The sequence below is a fragment of the Ochotona princeps genome, chromosome 3 (assembly GCF_030435755.1).
Source record: "Ochotona princeps isolate mOchPri1 chromosome 3, mOchPri1.hap1, whole genome shotgun sequence".
Taxonomy (NCBI): domain Eukaryota; kingdom Metazoa; phylum Chordata; class Mammalia; order Lagomorpha; family Ochotonidae; genus Ochotona; species Ochotona princeps.
In genome coordinates, this window is record NC_080834.1 from 107,094,341 (window position 1) to 107,106,556 (window position 12,216).

General features: G+C 40.5%; 1 protein-coding gene across 4 annotated transcripts in view; it reads right to left on the minus strand.

Moving 5' to 3' along the window:
- Nucleotides 1-5,956: 5,956 nt before the first annotated feature.
- Nucleotides 5,957-12,216, minus strand: part of MFN1 (mitofusin 1) — a 42,430-nt gene continuing 36,170 nt past the window's right edge. For all 4 annotated transcript variants that reach the window (XM_058661067.1, XM_004591326.3, XM_058661066.1 and 1 more), the window contains exons 16-18: nucleotides 9,930-10,126; nucleotides 7,913-8,047; nucleotides 5,957-6,632 (exon numbers count right to left, since the gene is read on the minus strand). In XM_058661067.1, the coding sequence (XP_058517050.1) occupies nucleotides 6,551-6,632; nucleotides 7,913-8,047; nucleotides 9,930-10,126 (414 nt within the window). In that variant the 3' untranslated portion in view covers nucleotides 5,957-6,550. The remainder of the gene's footprint in view (nucleotides 6,633-7,912; nucleotides 8,048-9,929; nucleotides 10,127-12,216) is intronic.

Genomic DNA, 12,216 nt, shown 5'->3' on the forward strand with positions numbered 1-12,216 from the left:
TATTAATCTGAGGAGTTAATTCAACCTTGAGGAATGTTTGCTTGCAACCAGTCTATTTGTGTAGAACAGAGTGTATGCATTTTTGCAGCATATCATTGTGTTTTCCTTTTCCATGAACTACATTTTTTTTTAAAGTTTTGTAACAGAAGAACCATTTGAGTAGATGATGCTCGGTGTGTGTGCTCGTATGCAGCGCCCCTGACCTTCCTGAGACCCTGGTTGCTGGCTGAGTGCCCACAGGGGAGGCCGGCCATCCTCTCGCCTCCTGTGCCATACTCAGTTTAAAGAGCTCATTTTTAATTTTTTCAGGGGACAGATAATCCAAAGGCCAGAGATTTAAGATTTCACAGATATTTTAAATACATACAAAAAGCTTAACTAAGTATTATGTGAATAAAAGTAGTTGATAGTACCTCAGTAATCCTTGTTTAGAAGACTAGTTATGATCAGTTGACTGACCAGCACTCTACATAGCTGGATTCCCTACTGATTTGGTTTTCCAGAATTAAGTGTGTAGAAAATATTTATAGCTCAGAAGTTTGATAAATATATGGATTGTCCCTGTATCTGAAGAATTTCCCCCAGTGTTCTCTGCCAGCATAAATCTAGATAGGAAAGTGGGGTGTTGACGGTCTTAGATTTTTAAAAGACGTAAAAATCTAACAAATTGTTGGTACGGCTGTTGTGTAATTGTTAAGGTGGGTTTCTGAGTATTGTTTATGTACTATAAAATCTGAACTGATGTAAAGGTTTTCCAATTTCTTCAAGTGAAACAGTTAAGCTTTTTACTCTTCTGTATTCCTTAAGCACAAACTTACTGGTTTCTAAGTGGTTCCGCTTCAAACAATAACCAGATCTGAACGACCCCATATTTAGGAAGTCAGAGGAGCACACGAGCACTATGTCGTCGGTGGTCAGAGTGACTCCTGCCCCCCAAATTAGACACAAAGAGACTTGTTATGTTGGGTTTGCTTGTACAAATACATTTAAATGACTGATAATATAAGACTGTTATACTAGCTATAGGATATTCTGGGATGCAGAAATGCAGCTTGTAACTTAATAAACTGTAAATTATTACTCAGATAGGTCTGTTAGCCATAATTCTTTACCTGTCTTCATTTTGTATTTGTAGTGTGCTAATACTTGCACCAAATGAAGTCAGTTTAAGTTTTATCAAGGTCAAATTGGTACTAGAGCATAAAATGGATAAAGGCAAATTAGGATGTAGGACCAAAACAGAATGTTGTAAATGGCAGGTGTGAATGTATATTTATATTGTGGCAAAGATAACTATGAATGTTGCTGTTAATGTTTATTTGTGGACTATTATATCACTTCATAAAAAGCAGCACTTTGAGGTAAGGCAAGAATATTGTAAAGGGACACACACTTTCCAAAAAGGGGACGGTGGTGGCCAAAGGCTGCTGTGAATTTCAGCAATTTGTTCCAAAATCCTATTCAAAAAACACTTGTTACTTGTGAAATAATAATAATAATAAGCTTATATATGAGAGCATCTTCTCTAGTTATCATAATAACATGATACTTTGGTCAAAAAACTATGCATTGTCAATGAGTCATGGAGAAAACAATAAATGGTGTTTGTTTCCAGAGAGGAATGTAAAGCAGTTTCTAAAATAACAGTGGACAAATGAAATCTAGTAATTGTGGGACACTGTGAATAATTTTACACATGAGCAAACAGTGGAAAAGGGACCCCATTGCTGTACTAATTCCTTTGGCAGTTAGACCTTTGCTTCCCAGTGCTGTGAGGACCAGTGCTGAACAAGCTTGCTGGTCACGATGGTCAGCCAATCTTGTGCATGACTTCTTCCGAATCACTTGAAGTGTGTAATTTTGGGGAACACTGTAGAGTTTGGGTCTTAGTGTGCATCAAGAATATCAGTTTGGTTGGTGTCCAATAATCTTTCTTGTAAGAAATATTGAAATATTACATCCCGGAGCAGACTGATTTGTAGATTCCATTTCATAACAAATAGTTTGAGATTTTGCAGGAGTATTATAAAGGCATATATTCTGTTCTAAATCAACATGGTCCCTTTCTGGTCCAAAAAAAACATTTTTAAAAAAAAGCCTGATCAAGAAAGCAGTTCTTGCTATCAACAGGGTAACTCCTCTGCTTCTATGGGTAGGCCTCACTTTTGCCAACTCTGCTGTTAAACATTTAGACTAATTATGGAAGGCCCATCTGCAGCTCAGATGTTTAATTATGACTTCATACAATATGTTAATAAAAACAAAGAGCACTTGGAACTAGTAATTGAACAGGAGAGCTAGTAGGTAATTCTTTAGACACAGATGAACTGCTTAATGCATGACTTCTTGAAGTACAAGATGTCGGTGGAAGTTAAAGAACTTTTAAAGTTAACCTACCTATTAGAAGAAAAACATTTTCTCCAGTGACAAAAGATTTTCTGTTTGCTAAAAGGTGTGTGCAAATATTACACAACAGAGCTCCTCCGACAATTCTGATTTCATTGACATTAGAGAAACTGATGCTATAATGTGAACATCTGATTTAACCTAATACAACTGAATAATTTTCTGTTTGTGTAACAAATTGATTATATCTAACAGTGAAGGTGTTCTTTCTAGGACCTTCAGGGTCTGAATCAAGATGCTTAGAAACTTCTTAAATTTATGTATTCTGGGCTCGGCGGGGTAGCCTTAGTGGCTAAAGTCCTCACCTTGCCTTAGCTGGGAGCCCATATGGCACCAGTTATAATTCCAGTGGCCCTGCTTCCCATCCAGCTTCCTGCTTGAGGCCTGGGAAAGCAGTCGAAGATGGCCTTAAAGCTTTGGGACCCTGCACCCACATGGGAGACCCGGAAGAGGTTCTGATTGGCCCAGCTCTGGCAGTTGTGGCCACTTGGGAAGTGAATTGTTGGATGGAAGATCTTCCCGTCTCTTTCTCTGTATATGTGACTTTCCATTTAAAAAAAAGAATTAAGTATTCCATTCAGCTTCTCTTTTCCCTTTTGCCATGGTAGACAGCAGCAGTTTAAACTTTCTTAACCCCCAGTACAATTATCAGAGAGCAGCCACAAGCTAAACCATCTTCCGTATAACAGCATAATGAAAAATGTGGCATTTGAAATTGGATTAAGTAGAATATGAACTACATTTCAGAGTATCAGTTTTTCTCCCACTGATCATGCTGAGTTGCTTCAAATTCAGTGCTACATTTATAAGTACTGGTGACAGTAAGTATTCATTAAAATGAGATTGAATAGTTAAGCTAGCATTCTTTTAAAAACTAAATTATTAATCACAGGCTGATAGTACACATTGTATTAAGCAAATGTTAGCCTTTCAGATTTCCTAAAAGTTAGTTTTCTTAAAATTGCTAATGCATTTCAACTGGTTTTAGATGTACCCAACAAAATCTTACATATTTATTGATATGATTGAGCTTCAGTGATCAACTGGTATTTGTCTTGTTCTTACATAATGGTGCTTCTATTTTTCTCTTTTCAAAGAGGTCTCTGAACACTTGGCATTTCCTTATCCAAAGGCGTCCACATTTAAGTGCTATTAAAGTTCATTGCAGTGTTTTCAGCATTTTGAAAAGTGTTTTTTCTTCACCTAGAATGATTTCAGCATGCTTATGGCCAACTGACAGTGAATAAAGACTTTAAACCATACAATACAGACTCGTACTATGATTAACAGTATTCTTCAATCTTTTACAGTGATCGGTTCATTTGTACAGTTACTTTGTGAAATGTTGCTGTGAACTGATATTGTAATCAATAAAATGCTCTTAACGTGACTGTTGTCCATCTTAGTCTTTAAAACAAATCATATTAAGTCAAAAGCTAAATTCATGCTCAGTGTTTCATACTTAGTCCCCAATTCCTTTATCTAAACATCTTCAATTTTTTTCATGAGCAACTGTAAGCAAAGAACAGTCTGGAGTATTACTAATCCATCCTTTCAGACTACAAACTTATAGCATATTATTTTTAAGTTTTTTATTTTCATCCTGTTTAAGAGAAATCTTCCATTCACTGGTTCACTTCCCATAATGTCTGTGATATCAATGGCTGGGCCACGCCAGAAGCTGGGAACTGAATCTGTCGCACGTGGCTGGCAGGAACTTGAACCGTCACGTGCTGACGCTGGGTACACAGCAGCAGAAAGGGGAAGTTGGAAGGAGAGCTAGGACTTGACCTAGGCACTCTGCTACGCATGCCAGCATCCAGAGCAATATCATCCTTGCTGTGACCTGGCCCATCTCAACATTAGAAAGCTACAGATTTTCATTAAAAAGTAAAATGTTTCTTCCCCATAGTTCTCTTACAGCCAGTTCTGCTTACAGTATTGTTAAAAAATTCTTATGTTCATCTGTTACAATCTTAGGGGAGAAAATTCATGACATCTCAGATGATGTTGCATTTCTATGAAGAGAACTAGATATGTACTCTCAAATGTTCATCCAGTGGTGGCCTGTTAGTATCCTAAGAATTGATACGTGCAACTTTTACTTACCCTTTCAGTACATTGCTAGGTGCTCCCAGCAGCAGTAACACAATCCTATGAGTAAGTCAACTCACTTTATTTGCCTATTCTAAGTGATTAAGAGAGTACAACTCACTAAATTCTACCAGAAATACAAAATTTATCAAGTATTAGGCAAATAGGTTTTATTTTCACCTTGTAATATTGCATACTTAGAAAATGTTTTGTAAAATGTTAAGATTATACAAAGTGTATAAATAATCCTACAGAAATAGTAAACAATAAAGCATATGTTTCTATAGCTTATAATTACATAATCTCTGGTGGCCTGGTGAATACATCTGTCCAGCCACAGGAACTGGGCAGCAGTGTCTGAGTGTTCCATTTCCAACATTCATACATTTTCAAACTTGATCAGGCGGCATAACATTCGCACTAGTGAAGAACGCGCTATCCACAGCGCCACCACAGCAGTAAGCACATTTCAGGATGTGTCAGATCAGCTGGAAAGCTCAGAGCAGCACACTGTTTAGCATCTCTGATTCTGAAGGTCTGGGCTGAAACCATTCAGAGCCTACATTTCTCTTAGAAGTGATACAGGTAGGATAATCCACGGACCAAACTTTTGAGTCCAAACCACCACATTTAATGTAATATGACACCATTATGTGACTTTAAAAGTTTACTTTGGTAAAGGGTTAGTAAAAAGGTTAAGGGCTTGAATCTCTAACTTAAATCAGCAGTACCCAGTTTGAGACGCTGTTTTTCCTACAATGTCACCTAATTCAATTTGTTGATGAGAAAAAGGTAAAAATTATATTCATTTGTAGTGGGATTTTTATATTGTCTTCTAGTGTCTGATTTATATAAAACAGGTATGTTTAACAGACATTTATATGGCCTAACTAGTTATTTCTTCTTAAAATATCTATAAAAGTTGTACCTGTTCTTAAAAAGACTCACTGGCATCCAGGAGATACAGAAAAAGTAGTATTTAAAAAAAAACTTGAAATTTTGTCCTCCAGCATAACCTGTACTTGGCCAAATGTACTATGTATTTCCATTAAGTGCCTGGGTGGTGCTGATCTAGTGAGTCTATTATTTGTACAACAAGGAGCTAGAATGTCATTTTTTTCAGTATTTTCTTCAGATTCATGTTTTATCAATATATAAGCAATAAGATACTTGAACTCACAAGCTTCACTGAGGTAAAATGTATAATCATTTTTAATGTAGCCCTGAAAAATTCATACAAGTAAAAGCCTCCAATGGTGGACAATGCAGCAATAACTTACACAGATGCCTGAAGAATGTTTACACATCACCACTATGATCCAAAACTCAGCCCTCCTTAGTCCTTGGCTGTCTCTTCCGTTTCCAATTTTACTTCTAAATCTGATAAACTCTCCTCACAGGAAGCATAACTGGAGCGAAACAAGTGCTTCTTTAGAAACAGGTCAAAAAATTGCTTATATTAAAATACTTTTATAAATTACCAGTTATAACAACAAACCCTTATACTGTTTTATATCATTTTTAATGGGAATAAACAAGGAGTAAAAATGGTATTTCTTAGTGGTCTACATACCTGCCACAACAGAAGTGCTTGTAACCTGCAAAACTGATGTAGTCAACACCATCTCACACTCCTTCACAGTCTGAGCAATGCAGTGTACAAAACAGCATCAAAAACCAGTTTTGAGAAAGATGAAAGGCTCACTCTAACTCCTGGATGCCAGGAAGCAGAGTTATTCAGAGTCAAAAACAAAGAAAGCCCTGTTAAGAGCTCAAGGCCCCACCCCTCAGGGGTCACACAGATGGTCTGTTAATTTTAACTAATTTATTATTTTAACACAAATGACTTAGCCTTTCCTTACCCAAATCAAAACTAAAGACGCCCAAACACTCTTCAGAAATGCAAATACCCTAAGATCATTTCTAGAGTCTATGTAGGCATTTGCTATTTAGATACAATTAGTGTAATTCATGTTTTAAATTATTTCATAAAAATAACTCCCCCTCTTCCAAGTTCCATTTGCTGTGATGGTCACACCAAAGCAATCTATTAAGATTCTTCTTCATTACTTGAATGTAGAAACTTCTTAGTAAAATTCTCAAGTTCATTTTCAAGTTGAACAGCTTTATTTCTAATTAAAAAAAAATGGTGATCACAAAGGTCAGAAAATGCATTCCTTCTGCTCTAGAAAACTGAACTCAAATTCAACCACCAACCCTTTCAGAATGTTTATCATATGTGCTCCTGTGGCTTTCTGGTAAACAGAAGATAGCTAAATCATAAGTCACATGATCATGATTATCTTTCAAAATGATCAAATATAGAGAATACATAATGTTACTTAGATACATAAATATATATATATATATATATATATATATATATATATATGCAAAGAGGCTGGTAGATGTGAAAGGGGAATGAGAAAACAGAACACCTGGGGCCTCTGCATGTGACACCAACATCCAATATGGGTGCGGGTTTGAGTGGGCCACTCCACATCCAGCTCCCTAATGCACCAGCAGCCCAGTAATTTGGGGAATGAACCAGCAGATGGTTCTTAATTAGCAAGGTACAGTTACAACGCGGGATCTTCCTTCCCTGGTTCACTCCCCAAACAGTCCCAGCAGCGAGAGCTGGGCCAGGAGCTTCTTCCAGGTCTCCAACATAGGTACAGGAGTCCATGGACTCGGGCCATTTTTCACCGCGTCCCCAGAACATGAGCAAACCTTTCCACACGTGGGATGCTGGTGTTGCAGGGAGCAGCTTCACACTAGGCCACAAAACTGGCCTTCAGATGGAAGTAGCACTCTCCTCCCTCCCTCCCTCCCCCAACCTAGATACAGGAGAAAAGGCAGAAAAAGGGAAAACTGGCAATGTTTGTTCTAGCCACTTGCCCCATGCCTTGACCCACCCCATCCTAATCAGTGGTCCTCATGAGCATGCATCCTTACCAACTATGCAAACATAAAAAAAAAGCCAGCCCCCATAGTTCATCTTTAAACAATCCCCTCTGCCCCCACCCCACCAAAAAAAGAATGTGCTTCGTTCTAACAGCAGAGATGAAGGGATGCTCAACCGTTTTTCCACACGTGGCAAACCAGAAAGCTGAAAGAAGAACAGCTAAGTAAAAACTTGAGGGGTGACACATCCAGTCTTATTCCACCTCCCATTTTATTAGACCCAAAGAATCTTGAATATTGAGCCAGAAATTCACATTTCATTAGGAAATCTTTGTTTTGCTTTCATTTCTTCAGTTTTAAGAACACCCAACAATCCCCATGAGAAAAAAAAGCTATGGGTGTTGGTCATATAGGCCTTTAAACTCAATTTCTATTATTTAAATTTCAATTATCTTTTAGCAGTTGATAAATAAATCTTTGTATCACTGAAGGAAAAAAATTTAAATACCTTAAAAGCTTTGAATTGTTTTGGATTTTCTCCAGCTGATCTACTTCTTTGGATAATCTAGCAATTTCTTCTTCCAGATGTCTTTGAGTAATATCAACTTGTTGGCACAGGCGAGCAAAAGTGGTAGCCATTTCCCTTAAAATAACATTAGCAATCACAAATGAGCCTTAATGTAAACTTTCTATTAAAAGAACACTGAATTTTAAAACAGAATCGCAAAGACTGTTAGAGAGGGCATGACATTCTTGTAAGCTTGATTTTGTCTCGTCCCAAATACAGATGCCTGGGTCAGGGCAGTGGTGTGCTAGGCTGAGCCTTAGCCTGTGGCGCCAGCATCCCGTATGGACACCACATCAAGTCCCAGCTGCTCTACCTTCGATCCAGTTCCAGACTTATGGTCTGGGAGAGCAGCAGAGGATGGCTTATGCCCATGGGTCCCAGCATCCACCTGGGAGACATGGAGGAAACTACAGGTTCCTGGCGTTAGACTGGTTGAGCTCTGGCTTTTGCGGCCTTTTGGGGAATGATCCAGTGGATGGAGGACCTCTCTCTGCCTCTCCTCTCTCTCTAAATCTGCCTTTTGGATAAAAATTAATATTAAAAAAAAAAAGACAAATGCCTAATAGGTAATGAGGTAATATTACCTCTTCTGTATGGATGTAAACATGAATGAGGCATGAGAATGCAGATAGGTGGGCCTAGCAAGATGGCTCAGTGGTTTAAATCCTTGCAGGTGCAGGGATCCCATACGGGCGCCCGTTCATGTCCCAGCTATTCCACTTCCCCCATCCAGCTCCTTGCTTGTGGCCTGAGAAAGCAATCTAGAATGGCCCAAAGCCTTGGGACCCTGCACCCACATGGGAGACCCAGAAGGAGCTCCTGGCTCTGGATCGGTGCAGCATCGGCCATCTTGGCCATATTAGGACTGAACCAGTGGCAGGAGGCTCTTTCTCTCTTTATCTCTGTAAATCATCCTTTTCAGAAAAGTGAATAAATCTTTTTTTTTTTTTAAGATTTATTCATTTTTATTACAAAGTCAGATCAGGAACCAGGAGCCAGGAACTTCCTCCAAGTCTCCCACGCAGGTGCAGGGTCCCAAAGCCTTGGGCCATCCTCGACTGCCTCCCCAGGCCACAGGCAGGGAGCTGGATGGGAAGTGGAGCAGCTGGGACCAGAACCGGCACCCATGTGGGATCCCGGGGCATTCAAGGTGAGAACTTTAGCCGCTCGGCCATGCCGTCGGGCCCAAAAAATAAATAAATCTTTAAAAAATGATTTAAAAAAGAAAAGGCAGAGGAGTATTTTTCTTCAGAAGCATAAACATTACTTAAACCCTGGTAAACTTTCAAGAACAGTGTAGAAAGGAACTGCAGGAACTCCAGTGACACAGGCAAAAATACATTAACACAGTGAAATTTGGCCACGTTTCTAGTAGAGTTCCATTCGATTTGATTTCTGGCTCGTGTTATCTTTGAAAAGCATCATGTAACATACTTTTACGACAGAAAACATGACTGGCGTGTGCGTGCCTCCAGACCATGGTCAGCACTGACTCCCCGCAGCTGCGCTCCTGGACCTTCACTGCTCGTGCTTCCTGCTCCCCATTTTCTCCCACTCCACCAAATTCCAGTGTCACACAAACGAAGCATGAAGTCATCTTCCTCGTTATCGTTTAGCCTAAGCAACTGCTAGAGCACCACGCAGTTAGGATGCGTTCATGTTTCCACTGGATTACCATTTTGACTTTGTACTATGATTACTATTATGTTCATTAAATTGCAGTGATCTCGACTTCAGGGAAATTTTAAGTTCTGCTTTCAATAGAACAGTGTGTGTATTTTTAATAATTACTAAACTAGTGAAACAGATACTCAGATAAACAGATGTATGAAACTGTGTATACCTACATATTTAGTATGTTATGATAAAATTCCCTTGAGATCTAGGAAATAACTTTAAAATGTACAAACTGGGACTGCAACAATAAAAATAAATCTCCCCACAGGCTGGCACTCACTGCTGTACTTGATGGCTGCAGTTGGCACTCGTGAAGCTGACGATCATCTGCAGTTTTTCAGTTGCATAGTTCACAAACTGCTGTTTGAAGGCCCTCTCCTTGGCGCGGGTGGTCCAGGCCAGCCTCTCATAAAGATACAGAGCTCCATACATACTTAAGGAAACAGAGATGAGCTTCCAGCCTACAGCTTTCCAAATCTGTAAGATAAAGGCATAGCTTACTCTGAGATAATAAATAAAAAAAGCAACAACAATCAGAAATACATTTAAAGGTACTCTGTAGGGCCTGGCGTGATAGCCTAGTGGCTAAAGTCCTCGCCTTGTACATGCCCCGGGATCCCATACAGGCACCAGTTCATATCCTGGATGCTCCACTTCCCTTCCAGCTCCCTGCCTGTGGCCTGGGAAAGCAGTGGAGGACGGCCCAAAGCCTTGGGACTCTGCACCTGTGTGGGAGACCCTGAGGCGATTCAGGGCTCCTGGCTTTAGATGGGCTCAGCTCCGGGCATTGTGGCCACTTGAGGAGTGAACCACAAATGAAACATCTTTATCTCTCCTTCTCTCTGTAAATATGCCTTTCCAATAAATAAATAAATCTTAAACAAAAAGGCAATGTGTAGCGGGTCAGTGTTGTGGCACAACAAGTTAAGCCGTAGCCAGTGACACCAACATCCCATCCAAGCACTGGTTCAAGATCAGCTGCTCTGCTTCCAGTCAATATTCCCGGGGCAAGCAGCAGATGACGACACAAGTGCTTGGGCCCCGCCAGCCACCAGGAAGACCTGGAAGGAGACCCAGCTGATGAAGCAACTTAGGGAGTGAACCAGCACATGGAAAATCTGTGTCTTCCCCTCTCCCTCCCTCTTTCAAATAAGATGTTCTAAAAGGTATTGTAACTCTTGATAAATTTTTATTTTATTTGAAAGACAAAGGGACAGAAACAACCACATGGAGGTTTGCATTTGCTTGTTTATTCCGCATGTGCATACCAGCTGGTACAGGGCAGGCCGAAGTCAGAAGCCTGCACTTTAGCCGAGGTCTCCACCAGGCGGCCGTGACATAGCTGCTTTGATCACACCCGCTGTCTTGGGGTGTGCATTGGTGGGAAGCTGGAATTTAGAGCGGAGCCAGAACGGAAATCCAGGCACTTCTGTAGGAAACATGGTGCCACAGTGTCCTCACTACTGTTCCAAATGCCTGTCCCAGTATCAGAATTTTGGTGCTGTGGGGGTAGTGTACATTAAAATTGACTGGCAAATGTCAAATTAAAAAAATGTGCATTTATTTTTTTTTTTTGAAAGAGTGCAACTGGCACTGTGACATAGCTGGTTAAAAATGTCACCATGATGCCAACATCCCATATGGGCCCTGGTTTGGTTCCCATCTACCCCTTTTCTAATCCATCCAGCTTCCTACAAGTTTACCAGGGAAAACGGCAAAGAATATTGTCCAAATCCTTATCCTTGGGCACTTGCACCCGTACAGGAGACCTGGAAGAAGCTCTGGCTCCCGACTTTGGCCGGCCCAGCCCTAGCCATTGCAACCATTTACGGAACCACCACGAGGAAGCCCTGTATCTCTAACTCTGCAGTTCAAATAAAAGGAAATAAATCTAAAAAAAAAAAAGGAGAAATAAAAAGAAAACAAGAAAAAAAGCAGTACGGGCTGGGAAGAGGCAGGAAGATTGAGATTTCTCACCCACTATCTAATCCCCAAATTACCAAAGCTGCTAGGTCTGAACCAGCCCAGAGCCAGCAGCCAGAAACTCCATTCTGTTCTCCTACCTGGGTAGCAGGAACCCAACCGCTCGGGCCATATTTGCTTCCTTTCCAGGTGCCTTAGAAAGCAGCTGGATCAGAAGCTGAGGAGCCAGGACTCAACCCAGGCACTGTGATTTTGGATGAAGGACAGCTAAATGGCATTTCAGTCCCGCTAGCATCAAGTGCCTACCCTTCCTGGTAGGTCTCCAGTCAGTTATATTTCCTTTCTTTCTTTTTTAAAGACTTATTTATTTTTATTGCAAAGTCATATACAGAGGAGGAGAGACAGAGAGGAAGATCTTCCGTCCAATAATTCACTCCCCAAGTGACCGCAACGGCTGGAGCTGAGCTAATCCGAAGCCAGGAGCCAGGAGCTCTTCCAGGTCTCCCACACTGGTGCAGTGTCCCAAGGCCTTGGGCCATCCTTTGTTGCTTTCCCAGGCCACAAACAGGGAGCTGGATGGGAAGTGGAGCTGCTGGGATTAGAACCAGTGCCCATATGGAGTCCTGGTGTCTTCAAGGTGAGGA